A 22993-nucleotide genomic window follows, 5' to 3' on the forward strand; every position below is an offset into this window, starting at 1 on the left:
TTCCTCAAGGATCTAGAACTAGAAATACCATTTGACCCAGCCATCCCATTACTGGGTATATACCCAAAGGATTATAAATCATGCTGCTATAAAGATACATGCCCCTGTATGTTTATTGTGGCACTATTCACAATAGCAAAGACTTGGAACCAACCCAAATGTCCATCAGTGATAGACTGGATTAAGAAGATGTGGCACATAATACACCATGAAATACTATGCAGCCATAAAAAAGGATGAGTTCACGTCCTTTGTAGGGACATGGATGAAGCCGGAAGCCATCATTCTCAGCAGACTATCGCAAGGACAGAAAACCAAACACCGCATGTTCTCACTCATAGATGGGAATTAAACAATGAGAACACTTGGACACAGGAAGGGGAACATCACACACTGGGGCCTGTCGTGGGGGAGGGGGAAGTGATAGCATTAGGAGATATACCTAATGTAAATGACGAGTTAATGGGTGCAGCACACCAACATGGCACATGGATACATATGTAACAAACCTGCGCGTTGTGCACATGTACCCTAGAACTTAAAGTATGATTTTAAAAAGTCTTTAATTATTTTGCATATACTTGAGATATAAAAAAGTTTGAAACCACATCTCACCTATATTTAAATTGGGTTTTACTGTACAGTCTTGCATTGCTTAATGAAGGGAATTCTTTCTGAGAAATCCATCATTAGGCAAATTTGTCATTATGTGAAGAACGTTATAGAGTGTACTTACACAAACCTAGACAGTATAGCCTGTTGCACTCTCAGGCTATATGGTAGTTCCCAACCTGTATAACAGGTTTCTGTACTGAATACTGTAGTAATTGTAGCACAATGGTAAATATCTAGACATATAAAAAGTACAATAAAAATACCTGTTATAATCTTACGGGATCATCTCATATATGCAGTCTGTCACCTGTCAGTGACTAAAATGTTACGTGGCACATGACTGTATTTGTATATTGGAGCTATATTTACTGTCCTTTTGATGTAATGTTTTATATTTTAATTCACATCTTCAGAAGACAGTGGTATTCCTTATGCATGTTATTTCAGTTCACTTGACTTTTGAGGTTAGAATCAAATATATTGAAAAAGTAGTTATTTAACATAAACTTCATTTTCTTTGTTTTTGACTTAAAATAGGCTAATGTATACCATGCTAGCACAGCAAATGGAGAGAGCAGAGCAATCAAAATTTATAAAACTTCTATTTTGGTGTTCAAAGATCGGGATAAATATGTAAGTGGGGAATTCAGGTAAGTTCAGATTTTTCCCTCCAGTTGGTTTAATTTCTGTTTCCTAAAACATTAAAACAATAATGGAATAATTGAAATAATAAATATTTTTCTTATTCAAGATTTCGTCATGGCTATTGTAAAGGAAACCCTAGGAAAATGGTGAAAACTTGGGCAGAAAAAGAAATGAGGAACTTAATCAGGTGACTGTCTGGGATGTGTCTATGTCTGTCCTGTGCCCTGCACCTGAACGTCAGCCCTTCCTCCCGGGAGATCCCAGTGTGGTTCTGCCTAAATGCAGGGACTTGTTAGGGCCTTCATTTCTATTCCATCTGCTGAAGTAAGCAGAAGAAACACATTTCTGGACAAATAGAGATTGTTTCCTATTCTGTTGTTTTCTATTCTGAGAATCCATTACAGAAGAATACTGCCACAATTCATATTTATTCCACAAAGCTAGGTCATTTGGAAGGCCTCGTAAGCCACTGAAAACATTTGGAATTTATACTGAGGACAATAAGGAACTGTTAAAGGATTGTAGCAGGAAAGTGACACAATCAGGTGGTTATAATGCTCTGTCATGTTTCATAGGTATTGCAGTTTTGGGCTAATCTTGTTAGGTCGTGAACTCTTTGTTTATCGTGGCTTCCTTTTCTTATTTCAGTCCAGTTTTGGACACTTTCATATATTCTTTGTTTGCACTAACACCTTTTTATCAGGTAAAGGCCTCATCTAGTTGAGATCAAGTTTTCTGAAAATTATGGAGTTTTTAAAAATGTCTTATAACTTTTTATATGCTGTACACAGGTGACACATTGGATAGTGTAGTACTGAGTAAGTACTACTCGTTTTGAAAGTCTTTTGTGTTCAACAAGCTATTAGGTGTGAGTCCAACTATTTTTATTAAGCATATTTCAGGCTAATCAACTCAAAAGATACTTGTGGACATATCTCCTTTATTTCCTCCATTGTAAAATGCACATTTTTTTTCAGGTTAACATCTCTGGAATTGCTTTGGTTATTATAGGTTATGGGATGTAATAGTCGAATTGCTAGTGTTTGGTCATTCTCGGTGGTACATAATGGTGCCACTTAAAATTATCTTAGAGTTTGTGAAATATTATAATACAGTTGAGAGGCCTTGGTGCTATTTCTTAACAGCAATATTAATTTTGTGACCTGCAGTTGTAATTTATTTAGATGCCTTTTCAACTTTTCAGCTGTCCTTTTATTTGTTATAATGTCACAGGCTGAACACAGCAGAGATACCATGTCCAGAACCAATAATGCTAAGAAGTCATGTTCTTGTCATGAGTTTCATCGGTAAAGATGACGTGTAAGTATGTGGAAGCCCTAATAATTGCATTCTGAGAACTGTATTTTTAAGTTCTTTGAGTTTATCCACTACGTGAATATTTCCCAGTTGAATAACTTCTTTTATGAATCTTTCCCACTATATTAGTGAATACGTGTTATCAATGTATTCTACCTTTTCCAGTCTGAAAATGCTTCAGAATGAGGAGCAAGTTAGCCCTGTGTTGGAGGGTGGTCTTACACAGTGTGTTGGGAAAGCATGTATTTGCTGGTACCTTCTTGGTTTATCTGCAGTGAGACAGATTGTCCCACATACAGCTCACATGATGAGTTGTAGAAGAGAAAGGCATGTAACAGTATAGTAAGAAGCAAGAAAACTTGTTCTTGGTCATTTTATCTTAGTTCATTTTCTTTTCATTCCAGGCCTGCACCACTCTTGAAAAATGTCCAGTTATCAGAATCCAAGGCTCGGGAGTTGTACCTGCAGGTCATTCAATACATGAGAAGAATGTATCAGGATGCCAGACTCGTCCATGCAGATCTCAGTGAATTTAACATGCTGTGAGTGTATTTTGTCTCTTAAGAACTGCCTGTAAGTTGTTTTGTGTCCTTTAAAATGATAAATGATAAATAAAATCCCACTCCAAGAAGTCACATCTGAAGTTTTATTGTTGGCTTCCAAATGGCATAAGATAGGATTCCTTTTTTCAGTGACCTTAGTCACAGAATTGACCGCTTGGATCATTAACAGTGAATGGACTTTGGAAATTCTCCCAGTTTCCGTCTGTTAGTCGGGATGGCCTCATCTTGTCTACCTTGGTCACTTTGTGAATTACTTCCCTTGCTCTTAAGAGTAGAATTTATTTTGAACAAAAAACAGTACAGTAGTACCATCCCACAGCTTCTGTGTCTCTGGCCGTAGGTACCACGGTGGAGGCGTGTGTATCATTGACGTTTCTCAGTCCGTCGAGCACGACCACCCACATGCCTTGGAGTTCTTGAGAAAAGATTGCGCCAACGTCAATGGTGAGTAGAAACGGGAATTTTCTAAACAGCTCGTTGGTCTGTTTTGGTTTTGTACTCAGTTAAGCTGTTGGCATAAAACGTTCTCACTAAATTGTTTGGTGCAGTGACACTTAAACCATTTGCGGGGAGATGGTATGTAGTTTTATCTCCTTGTTTCTCTATAAGGTAGTTGGAATACTAACCTTTTTCCTCATGAAAGCTATCAACGTTTTTCCTTCTGACAGATTTCTTTCTGAAGCACAGTGTTGCCGTCATGACTGTGCGGGAGCTCTTTGAATTTGTCACAGATCCATCCATTACACATGAGAACATGGATGCTTATCTCTCAAAGGTAAGACAGGGAGGGGAAGGAGGAATAGAAAATAGCAGGACAGGTTCAATATCTCTTCTCTCAAGTGCTTGGGACCAGAAGTGTTTCAGATTTTGGATTTTTTCCAATTTTGAAATATTTGCCTTGTACTTACCCTAGTTGAGCATCCGAAATATCAAAATCCAAAATTGTCACTGCTCCATTTGGCATTTCATTTGAACATCGTGTTGGTGCTCAAAAAGTTTTGGATTTTGGAGTATTTCAGATTTTTGAGTTTTGGATTTGGGATGCTAACCAGTAATTGCATTTGCTTGACACTTCTGAGGGACCCAGATTGCATAGTGTAGTTTATTCATTTTGACAGCTTCCTGACACCTTTTCCTTCTTACTTAACAGATGAAGAATCAAAAATATAGCAAAACAGCCAATGGGAAAGCCAGGTTTTTTTTTTTTTTCCTTTCCTCTCCTGAGTCAACTTGATAGCCAAGATTTTTTTACTTTAATTATCTGGCAAGATTACATAGACTGTCAAAAGTTTGTGAAAGTTTAGTAAGAAAACTGTCAGTTTTTTGGTCATTAATTCTTTTCGCTTGTTTCTCAGGGGCCTTTCTTTCTTTTTCTTTTTTCTTTTCTTCCTTTATTTTGAGACAGCATCCCGCTCTGTCACGCAGGCTGGAGCGTGGTGGCACAATCTTGGCTCACTGCAACCTCTGCCCCGCAGGGTCAAGTGAGCCTCCCAGCTCAGCCTCCCAGTACCTAGGACTACGGACACTTGCCACCACACCCAACTAATTTTTGTATTTTTTGTAGAGACAGGGTTTCATCATGTTGCCCAGCCTAGTTTTGAAATTTTGGCCTCAAGTGATCCACCTGCCTCAGCCTCCCAAAGTGCTGGGATTACAGGTGTGAGCCACAACTCCTGGCCACAGAGGCCTTTCTGAATATATAATTTTTTAGAATTCCGGTAAAAGACATAATATAAAATTTATTGCTTTAACCATTTGAATGTATGGTTCAGTGGCATTAAGTACATTCACATTGTTGTACAAACTGTCACCACAGTCTGTCTCCACACCTGTTGCATCATCCCAGAGGGATACTCTACCCATTAAATCACAACTTCCCATCCTCCAGCAATCAACATTCTACTTTCTGTCTTTGTGAATCCACCTACTCTAGGTACCCCTTATACATGGAATCATATAGTATTTGTCTTTTTGCGTTTGGCTTATATCACTTAGTATGATGTCTTCAAGGTTCATCCATGTTGTAGCATGTGACAGGATTTCTTCTTTTTTTGTTTGAGACAGGGTCTCACTCTGTTACCCAGGCTGGAGTGCAGTGGCGCGATCTTGGCTCACTGCAACCTCCACCTTCGGGTTCAAGCCATTCTGCCACCTTGGCCTCCCCGAGTAGCTGGGACTACAGGTGCAAGCCACTACACCCAGCTGATTTGTGTACTTTTGGTAGAAATGGGGTTTCACCATGTTGGCCAGGCTGGTCTTGAACTCCCGGTCTCTAGTGATCTGCCTGCCTTGGCCTCCCAAAGTGCTGGGATTACAGACATGAGCGTACCATGCCCAGCCTAGGATTTCTTCTTTTAAGGCTGAATAATAGTCCAGTGTATGTATATACTACATTTTGTTTATCCTTTCATCTGTGGATGAACATACAGGTTGCTTATACCTTCTGGCTATTCTGAATAATGCTGCTATGAACATGGATGTATAAATATCTCTTCAAGACCCTGCTTTCAGTTCTTTTGAATATACACCCAGAAGTAGAGTTGCTGGATCAAATGGTATTTCTATTTTCAAGTTTCTGAGGAACTCACCATACTGTTTACTATAGCAGCTGCACCATTTTACATTACCATCAGCAGTGCTCAAGGGTGTTTGTTAATCGCTCCACATCCTCACCAGCACTTAATCTCCACATCCTCACCAACACCTATTATTTTGTTTCTTGTTTTGTTTTGACAATGAGAGACCCCCTAATGAGTGTGAGGTGTATGTTGTTATGGTTTTAGTTTGTGTTTCCCTGATTACTAGTGATGTTGAGCATCTTTTCATGTGCTTCTTGGCCATTTATATATTTTCTTTGGAGAAATGTCTTTTTTTTTTTTTTTTTTTTTAAGAGACAGGGTCTCTGTCACCCAATCTGTAGTACAGTGGTACAATCCTGGCTCACTACAGCCTCAACCTTCTAGACTCAAGCAGTTCACCTGCCTCAGCTGCCTCAGCCTGCTGAGACTATAGGCGCACACTGTGACACCCAGCCAGTTTTTCTTTTTCTTTTTCATTTTGCTGGGACAGGGTCTCACTGTGTTCAGTCTGGTCTTAAACTCCTGGGCTTAAGTACTTTCTCTTCTCTCGGCCTCTCAAAGTTCTGGGGTTACAAGCATGAGCCACAGTGTCCAGCCCCATGTCTTTTTTTAATCGGGTTTGGGTTTTTTTTGTTGAGTTGTAGTTGTATTTTCTGGATATGTCAGATACGTGATTTGCAAATATTTATTCCCATTCTTTGACTTGTCTTTTCACTCTGTTGATTGCAAACTTTGATGCACAGAAGTTTTAAATTTTGATGCGATCCAGTTTATCTATTTTTATTTTTGTCTCTGAATCACAGTTTTGAACACATGGCATGTATGCCCCTACACAGGTTTTCAGGTTTGTTTGTTTTTGAGACAGTGTCTCATTCTGCTGCCCAGGCTGGAGTGCAGGGGCGCAATCTCAGCTCACTGCAACCTCCACCTCCTGGATTCGAGTGATTCTCCCACCTCAGCCTCCTGAGTAGCTGGGATTACAGGCACCTCCCATCATGCCCAGCTAATTGTTGTATTTTTGTAGAGACAGGATTTCACCATGTTGGCTATGGCCAGTCTCGAACTCCTGACCTCAGGTGATCCGCCTGCCTCGGCCTCCCAAAGTGCTGGGATTACAGGCGTAAGTCGCCATGCCTGGCCAGGTTTTCAGGTTTTATCCTGTCTTTTCCTCTTTTTCCATTTCCTTGTAATACCTTCCCGTTTCTGTCTTTGCTCAACTTTGCTCTGCCTTGTGAACTTTAAAGCTCCAGTTAGAAAGCTCTCTGGAGGGGGATTTCAGCAGAAATTGTTTTCATAGTTATAGTCTCATATAACTATAATAGAAGTAGTCACATTGTGTCACTTATTATACTAAGTTCTTAATTCTGTCACCCTCAATTGTGAACTTTTATGAAACAGGAGTTTTGTGTATTGCCAAGTACCCAATATCTGGCCCATAGTAGGCAATCACATCTTTAATGGAATAAATAAGTGTGTCATTTTTATTCCTCAACTTTTTTTTCTTTTTTGGAAATGGAGATTCCCTCTTGTTGCCCAGGCTGGAGTGCAGTGGGGCAATCTCCACTCACCACAACCTCCGTCTCCTGGGTTCAAGCGATATTCCTGCCTCAGCCTCCTGAGTAGCTAGGATTACAGGCATGCGCCACCATGCCCAGCTAATTTTGTATTTTCTGTAGAGATGGGGTTTCTCCATGTTGGTCAGGCTGGTCTTGAACTCCCGACCTCAGGTGATCCACAAAGTGCCGGGCTCCCAAAGTGCCGGGATCATAAGTGTGAGCCGCCGTGCCCGGCCTCTTTTTCTTTTTTTTGACGAAGTTTCACTCCTGTCACCCAGGCTGGAGTGCAGTGTGCCATTTCAGCTTACTGCAATCTCCATCTCCTGGGTTAAAGCAGTTCTCCTGCCTCAGCCTCCCCAGTAGCTGGGATTACAGGAGCCCACCACCGTGTGTGTGTGTGTGTGTGTGTGTGTGTGTGTGTGTGTGTGTGTGTTTTGAGATGGAGTCTCACTCTGTAACCCAGGCTGGAGTGCAGTGGCACGATCTTGGCTCACCACAACCTCCGCTTCCTGGGTTCAAGTGATTCTCCTGCCTCAGCCTCCCGAGTAACTGGTATTACAGGTGCGTGCCAGCATGCCTGGCTAATTTTTTATTTTTAGTAGAGACGGGTTTCACCATGTTGGCCAGGCTGGTCTCAAACTCCTGACCTCACGGTCTGCCCGCCTCAGCTTCCCCAAAGTGCTGGGATTACAGGCGTGAGCCACTGTACCTGACCTAATTTTTGTATTTTTAGTAGAGATGGGGTTTCACCATATTGCTCAGGCTAGTCAAAAACTCCTGATCTCAGGTGATCCGCCAGCCTCAGCCTCCCAGAGTGCTGGGATTAGAGGCATGAGCCACCGCGCCCAGGTCAGCACTGATTTTCATGTCTAAACTTAAAAAAAAGAAAAACTCTGCTCCCACTATTTTTTCCTTTCTTCTGTATAGAGAAGAGAACAGACACTCAGTTTTACAAACCAAAAGAACCCTTTGGAATCTTTGTCACCCTCGTTTCAGTCATTGTTTGCTCAGAGAGCTTTCTTTGGTGGTTTATACTGCAGCAGCGATAGAGTCGTCTATTCAGGATTTGCAGCCAGCCGCCTCCTTTGCAGTTCCCTTCGCCCACTGCTCAGGATTTAAGGAATGGTTCTTTCATTCTTTAGGTCTCTGTATTCCTTTAGTAAATGCTAAAGCATTACTAAATGCAAAAGCTAAGTATTTAAATGTAGTAAAAGTAGCATAACTTTTGAAAAGGGGGAAGCTAGGGATCCCCCAGACTAGAAGAGTTTGATTTGTTGTTACTTTTGGGTTGATGGCAGCCTTTTTGGTGAGGTCTGTGCTAGAAAGGTAACTTATACATTAGAACTCACTAAATGCTTTCGTAAGTGTGAGGAGGTGATACTTATAAAGACTGGAACAAGTTTATACCAAAACTGGAACATGGATATGTTTTCTGCAGTTTGAATGTAAGAGAAAGTCATTTTTATTTTCTTTCCAAGGCCATGGAAATAGCATCTCAAAGGACCAAGGAAGAAAGGTCTAGCCAAGATCATGTGGATGAAGAGGTAGAATTTATTATCTGTTCACAGCCTTTGGAAACACTTGGGTTTTGAGGGTGTTTTTTTTTTTCTTTTTTAATGTTGCTAGAGCATAAACGATTTAAATACATAAGCAGCTTTTTCAAATGATGGTAATATTTCCTTGAGATGTATTATGGTAAATGATTTAAGTGAGCCAAGTTGGATAGTTTCCATTTCACTGTATTGGTCCACTCAGCACCGTGTTAGCCCATTGTCCTAGATGGAGAAAAAGTTTTAAGAGCCTGTTAGGATATAGGAGTCAAGAAGGAAAAGTCTGTTTTTAGTTTGCAAATGTGAGTTTTTAAATGACTTAAGTATTGATTCTAGAAATGTTGTAGATTTGCAATATTATGCTTTGATAAAAATGAGTCAGGGTGTTTTTTTGTGAGGGAGCCATAGTTGCCTTTTTAAAAAATTCTCACAACTCTTCGTGGTTGACTGTGAGGTGCCGTGTGTTTGTCGGCAGCTCTCCGCCGTTTTCACGGTGGCAGCTGGGTGTGTTTTGTAAGGCACGGCCGCTCAGCGCTTGCCAGCTGTAATTCCACCCCTTTCCCTCCTGCTCAGAAAAGCTTTTTGGAACACAAATGAAGGAGAAGTGGTATTCTAAGGATAACCTTGAATCAGCTCTAATGTTGTTTTTTTCCCCCTCCTTAAAATAAGTCATATGCAAAATTTAGCGTTCTATCATTAGCAGTGTTACTTTTGGGACAGCACATCGCAGATGGGACACCAGTGTGTGCAGACAGCTTGGCCAAGCATCAGTGTTGGGGATGAATGAAGATATAGATTCCCCTGTAACCTGATGGAGGAGTATGCTGTGTGAATGTGAGAAGTATATAAATAACAGTTTTGATTCTGCTTTTCCTCTCTGTTAGGTGTTTAAGCGAGCATATATTCCTAGAACCTTAAATGAAGTAAAACATTATGAGAGGGATATGGACCTGATTATGAAATTGAAGGAAGAGGACATGGCCGTGAATGCCCAACAAGATAATGTAAGTAGATTGGTTGGTGTATAGCAAGAAGCTCTTCAAAAGTAGTAGGAGACTGTCCCAAACCTATTTGGGCCTTTTAAGTTCCCCTAATCTTGGATGTTGGCTTCTGAGCTAGCAAGATGACTAACTGTGTTAACTTGTGTGCACATTGAATGTAAAGGGAATGCATTGGAATTTATGAGAGGAGGTAACACATTTGAATGAGTCCAACAAGTTATAATTGTAGAAACAAGATTCAGATAGAAGTTTAGGCTATTAATGGTTATTATATGAGGTCCATTAACATATATTTCTTTAACATACATCATTCAGGAAAAATTTCTTTTTGGTAAAGGGCCAGATAGTAAATATTTTCAGCTTTGTAAGCCAAGAAACAGAATTAAGGTGATTATGTAGGTCCTTATGTAACAAGAGAGAAAAAACTTCACCCTCAATTTGTATTCGTGAAATTAGAAATACTTTAATAATAATTGAATACACTTTTATGTAATACAAGTATACTAAAGAACAGTGGAATTATTCGATGTGGGGCAGATAATATTTCGCTTAATTGAGGCTCAAATTTTGTGTTTGCTATCTTCAAATTGATTGCAAATGTTTATCTGTAAAAACTACCAGGTAGGCTGGCCACGGCGGCTCACACCTGTAATCCCAGCCCTTTGGGAGGCCAAGGTGGGCAGATCACTTGAGATCAGGAGTTCGAGACCAACCTGGCCAATATGGTGAAACCCCGTCTCTACTAAAAGTACAAAAATTAGCCAGGCATGGTGGCGTGCTCCTGTAATCCCAGCTACTAGGGAGGCTGAGGCATGAGAATCACTTGAACGTGGGAGGCGAGGCTGCAGTGAGCTGAGATTGCACCATTGAACTTTAGCCTGGGCTATAGAGCAGGACTGTCTCAAAAAAAAAAAAAGACCGGGTATGGAGGCTCGTGTCTGTAATCCCAGCACTTTGGGAGGCCGATGTAGGTGGATCAGCTGAAGTCAGGAGTTCAAGACCAGCCTGGCCAACATGGTAAAACCTCATCTCTACTAAAAATACAAAAATTAGCTGGGCATCGTGGCAGGCGCCTGTAACCCCAGCTGCTCAGGAGACTGAGACAGGAGAATCTCCTGAACCCTGGGTGGCAGAGGTTGCAGTGAGCCAAGATCATGCCACTGCACTTCAGCCTGGGCAACAAAGCAAGACTCTATCTCAAAAAAAAAAAAAAAACAGAACAACTATCAGGTGGCTGGTTGGATTTGGCCAGTAGATCTGGTAGACAGAAATAATATTATAAACTTTCTGTGTTACAGTAAGATTAATTTTAGATACCTTTTTATAATCATAGGAGATGTTATTTAACCCACAGTGTTCTTAATAGTACAATATGCATATTTCATTGTCCAGTTTTATGTTGATCCTTATTTTTTTTTCCTTTTGGTTATAAGATTCTATACCAAACTGTCACTGGATTGAAGAAAGATTTGTCAGGAGTTCAGAAGGTATGAAGAACATGTGTTACTGTTTGTTTATGTGAAAACACTTATAAAGGATGTAAAACTCTAGTCATATTATTTGTTTTTATTATTTAATATTATTAGAACTAAATTAATGCTATTTTATATTGTTAAATTTTTATAATTGCTTTCAAAGTCTGTGGACATCTTCAGAAATGCCGTTTTTGTGTACTTTCTAAACATAGCACTGAAATTTGGAAATGGTTTTTCTTTCTGTCTCTGAATTGCTCTGTGATTGCAGGTGAGGTATTTATCCTTTTGTATTCTAGTCGTCATTTGTGGAGTTATTAATGATAGTCATTGTGCTTCTTGATGGTTTTTACAGCCAGCTTAGGAAAACTGTGGAATGTGGTCTCCTACCAGGATGTTACTTGTTAAAGAACAATCTCATGAGTTCAGCAATCCTGCTGCGCTGGATTCCTGTAATGTTCTTTTTTCTTAAAACAATCTTGTTTTGTTTTACATTTTAGAAGGGCAGGGATTAAGTAATTCTAACTTAGGCAGTCATAAAAGCAGTCTTTATTTCTTCAGATCTTCCTAATTGAAGACTTAAAGGATCACAGTTTGCTTTCTTAAAATCATGTCTTTTCTGTGGAAAGAATTGAATTGGGGGAATTCTGGTATTTTGCATTTCTGAGTTATAATAACAGGTGTCATAAGGAAGTTATGCTTTGGATTCCAGAGCATGAAGATTTTATTGCAGCAAGCTAGAAAATCTTGTACAATTGACTTCTAAAGATCTGGTTTTTTCCTTATAAAAAGGAAACCTCACTCTTAAAAACTGCTGGGAAGTACTGTATTAGACAACTGCTAAAGTTCAGGAAGGAATGAAAATTTCTCTTCTTTGAATATTGTTTTCCCTCTCAATTGGATTAGTTTATTGCTAGAAATGTGGTTCACAGGAAAACAGCTGTGAAGTTATCCGTATAAATCTTTATTTTCTACCTCTATGTGTATTTCGCCTCTTTCCCAATCCCAACTAAATGCCCCTGATTAGCTGAAAGAAGCAGAACAGTTTTGTCGTTGGTCTAGGTCACGCAGTAAAGCCCTGGTTCCTTCATTTGGGTATGTTCTTGAGCCTGACTTGGAGTGGCTACTTTCATGTTTCCCTCCTGATGTTCATTCTGGTGTTTTAATGTTTCAGTACGGGATGTTAGTTTTTAACATATATTTGCGAGCCTAAAATCTGAATTCTGGCATTAACACATTTAACAGCAACACATAACTTGGCTTATGTGTTGTTTAGAATTACATGGTTTAGAATAACATGGTTCTTTAATAATTTCAAGGTCCCTGCACTCCTAGAAAATCAAGTGGAGGAAAGGACTTGTTCTGATTCAGAAGATATTGGAAGCTCTGAGTGCTCTGACACAGACTCTGAAGAGCAGGGAGACCATGCCCGCCCCAAGAAACACACCACGGGCCCTGACGTTGATAAAAAAGTAAGCAATGAGATACATTCCCCTTTTCTTTAGTGTGGGAGCACAGCCGCTCTTGTTTCTCTTTGCTCAAGGATCTGGCTAGATTGTGATGGCTGAAAACATTATTGATAAGTACCTCTAATTACAGTTTTAATACCTAAGTGTGAACTTGACTTTTGGTGGTAACATTATCTCAAGATCGGACTGCTCATCAGAGCACCTTGGGCATTGCCTAGAGAGAGCACGCACTAAATTCAGTACATTTCGTATGAAGTACAAGTGATGTTAGAGTTGACTCAGGGTAAATATTGAAGAGCCATTTCAGGGGGACTTATAGCCCAGCTTGATGTTTCTGGAATCTGAAAGACTGTATAATAGTCCCCGTTTCCATGCTTTCACTTTCTACTGTTTCAGTTCCCAGCAGTCGGCCTTGGTTTGCAAATATTAAATGGAAAATTCCAGAAATAAACAATTTATAAGTTTTGAATTGCTCACTGTCCTAAGTAGTGTGATGAAATCCATGCTGTCCTCCTCCATCCTGCCTGGGATGTGAATCACCACATGGTCCAGCGTCTTCACACTGTCGACACTCCCCACCCATTAGTCACTTAGTAGCCTTCTTGGCTATCAGTTCAGCTGCTGTGATGTTGTGGTGCTTGTGTGCAAGTAACCCTTACTTTGCTTAATAATGTCCATAAATTACAAGAGTAGTGATGTTGGAATTTCAGGTGTGCTTCAGAGAAGCTATAAAGTTCTTCCTTTAAGTGGAAAGGTGACCATTCTTGACTTAGCAAGGAACTCATGCCTGGAATCCTAGCACTTTTGGAGGCCAAGGAGGGCAAATCACTCCAGACCAATCTGGGCAACAGAGTGATACCCTGTCTGTTGAAACATTGGTGATGAGCACCTGTGGTCCCAGATACTTGGGAGGCTAAGGCAAGAGGATCCCTTGAGCCCAGAAGTTTGAGGTTCTAGTGAGCTGATCATGCCACTGCACACCAGCCTGGGTGACAGAGTGAGATTCTGTCTCAAAAAAATAAATAAGAAAAGGAAAAGAATCATATGCTGAAGTTGCTGAGATCTATGATGAGAATCTTTTATCCGTGACATTGTGGAGAAGGAAAAAGATGTTTGTGCTGGTTTTGCTGTCTCACCCCAAACTGCAAAAGTTAGGGCCATAGTATGTGATAAGTGCTTAGTTAAGATGGAAAAGGCATTAAATTCCTGGGTGAAAGATGTAAACGAAAACATCTTCCAGTTGACGGCACCATGTTGCACCAGAAAGCATTGAGCCTATATGAAGGTTTCAAAGGTTTCAGCAAGAGTTCCCCTGAAATGAGTGACACCAGGCCATTTACTGTAAGGAATAAACAGATTCAGGAATAGGTTTGGACTAAACAGAAAAATTACCAGAGAGGCTGCATCTGCCAATGAATAAGCTACTGTCATATGAGTATGATACTGTGGGATTATTTTGAGAGTGAGAAAGACCACATTCAAATAACTTTTATTATAGTATATTGTTACTATTCTATTATTAGTTATTATCTCTTACTGTGCCTAATTTACAAATTAAACCTCATCATAGATATGTATATATAGGAAGAAACATAGTATGTATAGGGTTTGGCACTATCCACTGTTTTAAGCATCCACTGGGGGTCTTGGAACATATATCCCCCATGGATAAGAAGGGACTCTTGTATTTCTTTAATTCCTAGCCATAGACATAAGAGACACTGCTGACTGAATGCTATGTGATTGTTATTATTCCATCTTAGTCTAATCCTTTAAACCGTATACAATGTGGGTCCCAAGACTTCTGAGGGACACACTCAGCTGCTAGCATATTTTCTCGTGTGTCTACTAGAAACACATATTTTGTCTCTTTCCAATGTCTGTTTCTGTTAGAATATGGAACTTGTAAAGAAAAGTATTTGCAAACATTTAATAACATTCTTAGGGATATTTCTGTTTGGCTGTCTTCACATTTCTATTAAGGAATCTCAAGGCCAGTTATGGTGGCTCATGCCTGTAGTCTCAGCTACTAGGGAGGTTGAGGCAAGAGGATTGCTTGAGCCCAGGAGCTTGAGGCTGCAGTGCACAATGATCCTGCTACTGCCCTCCTGCCTGGGTGACAGAGTGAGTCCCTGTCTCTAAAAAGAACAAGCTCAAAGACAATTTTCACCCCAAGTTCTCCACCAACCCATAATCATTTTCTTTTCTTTGTTTTACATTACACTCACTTTTATTCTTCTGTGTGTATATTTCATTTAGTTATAATAATAAGAAGAATACTGCAGGTGGGTGCAGTGGTTCATGCCTGTAATCTCAGCATTTTTGGAGATTGACGTGGATGGATCACTTGAGCCCAGGAGTTCAAGACCAGCCTGAGCAATCTGGTGAAGCCCCATCTCTACCAAAAAATACCCAAAAAAACCTAGCCAGGTGTGGTGGTGTGCGCCTGTTGTCCCAGCTACCCAGGAGGCTGAGGTGGGAGGATTGCTTGAGCCCAGGAGGTGAAGGCTGAAGTGAACCGTGATCATACCATTGCACTCCAGCCTGGGCGACAGAGCAAGACCCTGTCTAAAAAACAAAAAAATGCATACTCCAAATGAATGAAATTTGGCTTTTTTGTTTGCTTTTTATAGGAAAGAAAAAAGATGGTCAAGGAAGCCCAGAGAGAGAAAAGAAAAAACAAAATTCCTAAACATGTGAAAAAAAGAAAGGAGAAGACAGCCAAGACAAAAAAAGGCAAATAGAACGAGAACCATTTATGTACAGTCATTGTCGTCAGTTACTTTTCTCGCCTGAACTCTAAGCTGCGTCTGGAAGATGGCTTACTGATTTTAACCAAATTGTCATCATGTCTGTCTGTGAAGACGGATTCAGTGTTTTCATGTAATTATGTAAAAAGCTCTAAGCTCTAGAGTCTAGATCCAGTCACTGACTCTGGTGTTGACAGAGGATTTACTTAAGCTATTATTTTAATAAAGAACTTTGTACATTTTTATTTTTATATGTTTTTCTCTTACAAATATGTTTTTGGAAGCATGATAAATATTTAAATGTAGTCAATATCTATAACTCTTACATGAGTGTCCAGAGGCACTCATGGGAAAATTGGGTTTGCTTTCTTTGTACACACCAGAGACCCATCTGAGGTCATCTGATTATAAGGCCATGTTTATGTAAAGGGAATTTCACTCACAATTCAGCTGGCTGTTGATTTAATCACTCACTGCAACTCTGCCCTTGTGTGTATTGGTGATCATTTGTAATGCTCTTACACTTCATCTTTAGTGTTCTTTTTGGAGCTAGGACCTTTCAGTTCATCAAGTATTTGGCATATTCATTCATTCATCAAAAATTTGAGTATTTTAGTTGCTGGGGATACAGCAGAAAACAAACTAGGCAAAAATTACTACCTTTGAGTAGTTTACATTTTGATAGGAAGGTAAGACATTAACCAAAATAAGTAAAAAGTGGTGTATCAGCAGATGATAAATTCTGTGGAGAGAAATAATGCAGAGATGAGAGGGCGCCTATAGATGCAGGAGTTTGCAGTTTAAAATAGGGTTCCTGGAAAGGCCTTACTGAGGGCTGATATTTGAGCAAATACTTGAAGAAGGTGAATCGTGTGCATAACAGGAAGGAAGAACGTGCCAGGCAGAGCAACCAGCAGTTGCAAAGCCCTGGGGCAGGAGCGTACGTGACATCTTCCAGAAACAGCTGAACATCATCATCTAGGGAGGAAGTAGTCGATGCAATGAGATAGTGTACGGCTGTGGGAGGGTTTTGGCAGGGGAGTGATATGATCTGACTTCTGTTTTAAAAGGATTACTCTGGCCTCCATGGAGAATCGACCAGGAAGCAAGCGTAGGAGACCAGTGGGTATGTTGACTGAAGTAAACCCAAGCAAGAGACGCTGATGGCTTGGTATAGGATGGTGGCTGACGTGAGAGAAGCGGTTTCACATTCTAAGGGAAGAGATGAGATTGCGAGGAGTGAAGGGTGACTTCAGGGATTCTGACCTGAGCAGCAAGTGAGATGACTGGAGTTGTCACTTACTGTGATGGGAAAGACTGTGGGTAGGAGCAGGTTTGGGGAGGGTAGGAGGGTGAGATAAAATAAAATCTTACATTGCAACATAGATACTAAAAGAAATTACCAATACAGATTTTTTAATGGTACATTTTATGTTAGAAGTGACTATTGTAGTCATTACATTTAGAAATAATTTCCAAAAACCAACCCCTAGTTTTCACTGAAACTGAGGTTCAGTCTTGCTTATTTGACTGGGTTATTGGGGGAAATCATTTGAGCTCTTTATTGTGTTTATTTTGACTTTAAAGTTCAACATGTGAAATATAATTTCAATGAAACACAGAAATAATCCCTGTGAAATAGTCTACAGTTAGCTCAACGAAAGAAAAAGCAAAAGCAGACATCAATCCTGCACACATCTGGGGAGTTTATCTTCAGGATCGTCCAATTGTTGCGTTGGTTTCGGTCTTACTCTCTGACATGGTATGTTTGCCTCAGGAGGTCAAGCTCCTCAGCGCTATCTTTTGCTGAATCTCACGCAGTTTCCAAGCTTGGAATCAGTGCCACTTGGCCAGATGTAGCGACAGCAGGATTGTGGGGCAGTTCATTCTCTTACATTGCTACTGGGAGGAAGTGATTTGTAAAACATCAAGAGTTGGTAATGAAGATTCTAACCTGAGAAAAGCTTTTTTGATACCCCTCTTGCTGATACGGCTATATCCTTGTTTGGATTCTGGGTCCTAAGGCTGTGGCTGGTTTAAATAGCCACTCATTGTAATCTTGCCAACCTTGTCTGAAATTACTGTCCTCATCAGAAGGCTTAGAAGGAGCCTAATCTTAGGCAAACAACTAGCAGGGCTGCTTGCTGACTTTGACAACAATTGAGTTCTGATTGTTTGGCAGGGTTTAGGTTAATGGATTCTTGGTTGTACAGTTACCTTCTCTTTGGAAAGGTGGAGTTTGGGTCTCTTGGCCCAAAGCTGGGGACAGTATTTTGTTGGTTGTAGATAGATCTGATTTCATGTTTTGTTGATTATTCTCATTCATCAAAATAATGCAGATGTTTCTAAAAGTTTACTATGAGAAATCTAAACTTCTTTGAAGCACAAAATTACAGCTCTTTCCTATGCTGCTGTCACTCATTCTTCCTTTGATAAACCTGTTTAGGAATAGAATGTTTCTCAGCCGGAAAGTACCACCATTTCTTTTTTTTTTTTTTTTGAGATGGAGTCTCGCTCTGTCACCCAGGCTGGAGCACAGTGGCGGGATCTCGCCTCACTGCAACTTTCACCTCCCAGGTTCAAGTGATTCTCCTGCCTCAGCCTCCCGAGTAGCTGGGATTACAGGTGCCCACCACCACACCTGGCTAATTTTTGTATTTTTAGTAGAGACAGGGTTTCACCATGTTGGCCAGGCCGATCTCAAACTCCTTACTTTAGGTGATCCACCCACCTCGTCTCCCAAAATGCTGGGATTATAGGCGTGAACCCCCACTCCAGGCCAGCACCACCATTTGAATGTGGTCTTTTAGTGGAGAAATGAGAATGGTGGCAGATCTTTGCCCAGGTCTGTCTGATCAAGTATGTATCCATGGTTCTTGGCAAATATCAGGTTTTCTTCAGCTTTATCGCTAACTTGATGAAGACAGATCCAAGATGTTGAAAAACTTTATAGCTTGGTACTAAGAATTGTTTGAGATCTTTCCTTTTCATCAGTATTCTGTTTAATTCTGTGCCAGCAGCTTGTTTCTTGGCTGTGGGCCCATCCTGTTTTGTGACTGATTTCATTAACCTTTTGGCTCAGAAAAGGAAGAGATTAAATAAAAGTTCTTCCAGATGCAGGTAAAAGTGAAATTTTAGGACATCTCAAATGTCAGGCTGTGAATGCTATCTCTAAAAAATCCTTTTCATTTTCAAAAACTTGATAAGCTCTCTAATTTCTAGTGGTCTATACACATCGTAAATAAAGACCTTGAATGTTCAGAGCTTTACTTTGATTTCTGAGGTTTATTTTTTTGATGGAAGAGCTAAAAGAATTGGCAGCGTGAGCACATTCTCCTTAAGTATAGTTTCCCATGAAGATTCAGGTACAGGGATCAAAACCAAGAACTCTCCACATTTTGTCTCCTACATGGGATTATGGTGTCACATTCCCTGCATTTTGGTTGGAGTGTTTGACTTTCATACCCTTTGGGTTTGTGTTGCCTTGGACATGAAGGCTTTTAAGTGTTTCAGGGGAAACCATAATATTGGTGTGAAATCATTAAAGCCAGTTTTGTAAGGAAAGAATTACTGTCTTGCATCTATGCCTTCCAGAGACCTTAGTACCAGTTGATGGTGGTGTAGAAGCCTCTGAATTTGGAGAATATTGACTGCATTTGTGGAATTCTTGACTTTGGTTTTCAGCTTGCTTTCTTTTTCTGTGTTGACTGCACGTCCTGCTTTGGTTACTGGCTGGTCATGGTCGTGAGGAGGTGGCCCTTACAGCTAGAGTAGCCTCACTGCCACAAAATCCTTTTTGCTTTCTTTCTTTTTTTTTTTTTTTTTCCTTTCAGAATGATAAGAGTTTCTTCTGGCATAAATCAGAAAAGCAGAGCCATCTCCAGGTCTTGGAGACAGGTTTCCATTGCCTTTTATTGGTGCTATGTTTGGGTTTGTTTAAAGGCTGATTAACTTTTGTCATCTTTGGGTGATCTTGTAGCCATTACCAATTCGGTACAGTATATATCTGGCATAAGTCATATAACTTGGCAGTGAAAAAGTAGTGACTTTGGGCCCAAAACATTGTTGGAGTCAGGATGCTAGAATGCTAAGTTGGAGAGGCTGTGGTGAGAGAATGGGGTGTTGGAAGTTGTAGTATGGAAGTTGCCCTTGCTGGCGGTGTCTAGGATACAGCCACAGGCGTGAGTGGCTGTGGTGGGGTAGCAGATAAAAGCACTGAAGGCCAGAAGGGCAAGGACTGAGGCGGAATTGAGTCCTTCGAGTTCTGATGGGCATGGTTTGAGAGTATCGGAGACAAGCTTAAAATGTTCAGAGTGAGGGGTAGTGCGCTGCAGGAGGGGACATCACCCATGCCCATGATGGAGGGGAAATGAGTGGCATCTGATGACACAGGGCAGAAGAGGGCAGCAGGGAAGAGGCGCCCGAGAGGACAGCCAGAGTGTAGATGCAGTGAGGAGAAGGGAACCCTCAGAAGAGGAGTTGGGAATAAAGGGTTTATTTTATTTTATTTTATTTTTTTTATGGTGCATGACCATGAGCACTATGGGAGTGTTTCAGGAATCAGAAAGATGAGAAGAGGGGTCTATTTTTTTTGTTGTTGTTGTTATTTAGTTTTTATTTCATAATCATAAACTTAACTAAACTTTGCAATCCAGGTAGGCGTGGGAGGGAACAAGGAAAACATGGGACAGTTCCAAAGGGAACTGCAGCGAGAGCACAAAGATTCGAGAATACTGTGAGCAAATGGGGTGGAGGGTGCTCTCCTCAGCTGCAGAAGGAATGGTCTGGGGGTGAAGATAAAACACAAGTCAAACGTATTCGAGTTGTCCACAGTCAGCAATGGTGATCTTCTTGCTGGTCTTGCCATTCCTGGACCCAAAGCGCTCCATGGCCTCCACAATATTCATGCCTTCTTTCACTTTGCCAAAGACCACATGCTTGCCATCCAACCACTCGGTCTTGGCAGTGCAGATGAAAAACTGGGAACCGTTTGTGGTGGGTCCAGCATTTGCCATGGACAAGATGCCGGGACCTGTATACTTTAGGATGGAGTTCTCATCTTCAAATTTCTCCCCATAGATGGACTTGCCACCAGTGCCATTATGGCGTGTGAAGTCACCATCCTGACACATAAACCCTGGAATAATTCTGTGAAAGCCGGAACCCTTATAACCAAATCCTTTCTCTCCAGTGCTCAGAGCACGAACATTTTCTGCTATCTTTGGAACCTTGTCTGCAAACAGCTCGAAGGAAACGCGGCCCCAGGGCTCGCTGTCGACGGCGATGTCGAAGAACACGGTGGGGTTGACCATGGCTAATAGTACGGGGTTTTCCTTGGCAGAGGCGTCTGCAAAGCTGAAGAGGGGTCTATTTTTTATTGGACCTCAGGTGTACCTCCCACTGTGGAGTTGGGTGCATCAGGGTCTCAGACCCTGACACCATTAAGAAGGCAAATGCTGTAACCACTGTGGAAGTAATAGTAGTACCTCCCTCATAGATTATTGTGAAGGATGCTGAGAAGAGCTGGTGGGGAACTTTGCAATGGATGAATCAGGCTGATAGTACCTGAACCCATTGCTTTGTCAATAAAAGTGGAGCAGCCAGCCCTGCAGGTGCTCCTGTTGTGATGTAAAAGGAAGTATATAGAACCGTCTACAAAATACCTCACCTGCCCTTAAAAACACTGAACCTGAACTATGTGGCCACTAGATACAACTAGGAGCTTACAGGAAATACAGGACACAGAAACAGGATAAATGATCCTATGAGGACACAACCAAATCTGGAATAAGGAAGAGTCCATATGAAAAAAAAAAGGAAGACCAGACACGGTGGCTCACGCCTGTAATCCCAGCACTTTGGGAGGCCGAGGCTGGCAGATCATGAAGTCAGGAATTCAAGACCAGTCTGGCCAACATAGTGAAACCCTGTCTCTACTAAAAATACACAAATTAGCTGGGCATGATGGCACGTGCCTGTAATCCCAGCTACTTGGGGAGGCTAAGGCAGGAGAATCGCTTGAACCCAGGAGGTGGAGGTTGCAGTGAGCCGAGATCGCGCCACTGCACTCCAGTTTGGGCAACAGAGTGAGACTTTGTCTCAAAAAAAAAAAAGCACAAGTGGTTTCAGACCACATATCCCCATGCTGTGTACTGCATTTGGATCCTGATGAAATCAAACCAATTGTAAAAAAATTGGGGTGGTGTTTTAAAAATAAGGAAAGTTAAAAATGAAATATATATTAGATGGTAGTAAGGAATTATCCATTTTATTGGATATGATAGTGATATTGTGGTTATATTTTTTAAAAATGTGTTCCTTCCAAGTATCTATGAAGTCTTTATGAATAGGATGTCTGGGATTGTTTTAAAATACTCCACCCTGTCTCTAAAGAAAAGTGGCAGTAGATGAAGCAAGATTTGCAGAATGTTAATAACTGCTAAAGCTGGGTAATGGATATGTGGGGATTCATAATACTGTTCTCACTGTTTTTGTATGTAAAAATTTCTCTAACAAAAAGGTTTCTAAAAACAAATTTTAAGAGCGTCTCACTCTCTTGCCCTGGCTGGAGTGCAGTGGCACCTTCTTAGCTCACTGCACCCTCAACCTGGGCTCAAGTGATCTTCCTGCCTCAGCCTCCCTCGACTGGGCTCAAGCAATCCTCCTGCCTCGGCCTCCCAAAGTGCTGGGATTACATCCACCACACCCAGCCAATAAAATGTTTTCTAAAAATGTGTTAAAGTATATTGTGCACTCAATATGGCTTATCACATAGTAGTGCTATATTATACAAGTGTCTATATATTTGTTATTTTACTTACTACTTTTAGGTAACTTCTTTTGCCTAGGCATCAGGTTTAACCATGTGGGCTAAGAAGATAGGTCTAGGCAGAATTATAATGCCAGTAATGACCTAGCTTGGTGTCATGAAATGCCCTTTTGGTTCTGAAATTTACATCTTATTAGTGGGTGCAGTAAGAGAACTTGTATATTGAACAAATGCAGATATAATTCATTTTGCCACCTGATCCTTGTTTTAAAAGACAGTATCAGCCAGGCACGGTGGCTCATGCCTGTAATCCCAGCACTTTGGGAGGCCAAGGAGGGTGAATCGCCTGAGGTCAGGAGTTCGAGACCAGCCTGGCCAACATGGCAAAACCCTGTCTCTACTAAAAATACAAAAATTAGTCAGGCGTGGTGGTGTGCGCCTGTAATCCCAGCTACTGGGGAGGCTGAGGCAGGAGAATCACTTGAACCTGGGAGGCAGAGGTTGCAGTGAGCCGACATCGTACCACTGCACTCCAGCCTGGGCAATAGAGTGAGACTCTGTCTCAAAAAAATTAAATAAAAGAAGGCTGGAAGCAGTGGTTCATGCCTGTAATCCCAGCACTTTGGGAGGCTGAGGCAGGTGGATCACGAGGTCAGGAGATTGAGACCATCCTGACTAACACGGTGAAACTCCATCTCTACCAAAAA

The 22993-nt window shown here is 41.0% G+C and overlaps 1 protein-coding gene across 1 annotated transcript in view; it reads left to right on the forward strand.

Moving 5' to 3' along the window:
• RIOK1 (RIO kinase 1) overlaps positions 1-16104 on the forward strand; it is a 28712-nt gene extending 12608 nt beyond the window's left edge. Inside the window, exons 7-17 of the mRNA XM_011962653.1 lie at positions 1153-1265; positions 1367-1447; positions 2494-2580; positions 2982-3119; positions 3481-3584; positions 3809-3915; positions 8754-8819; positions 9710-9829; positions 11260-11313; positions 12618-12770; positions 15401-16104. Coding sequence (XP_011818043.1) covers positions 1153-1265; positions 1367-1447; positions 2494-2580; positions 2982-3119; positions 3481-3584; positions 3809-3915; positions 8754-8819; positions 9710-9829; positions 11260-11313; positions 12618-12770; positions 15401-15511 — 1134 coding nt within the window. The 3' untranslated portion in view covers positions 15512-16104. The remainder of the gene's footprint in view (positions 1-1152; positions 1266-1366; positions 1448-2493; positions 2581-2981; positions 3120-3480; positions 3585-3808; positions 3916-8753; positions 8820-9709; positions 9830-11259; positions 11314-12617; positions 12771-15400) is intronic.
• The last annotated feature ends 6889 nt before the right edge of the window (positions 16105-22993 follow it).

This window comes from Colobus angolensis, unplaced genomic scaffold (genome assembly GCF_000951035.1).
Source record: "Colobus angolensis palliatus isolate OR3802 unplaced genomic scaffold, Cang.pa_1.0 Scaffold6, whole genome shotgun sequence".
NCBI classification, from domain to species: Eukaryota; Metazoa; Chordata; class Mammalia; order Primates; family Cercopithecidae; genus Colobus; species Colobus angolensis.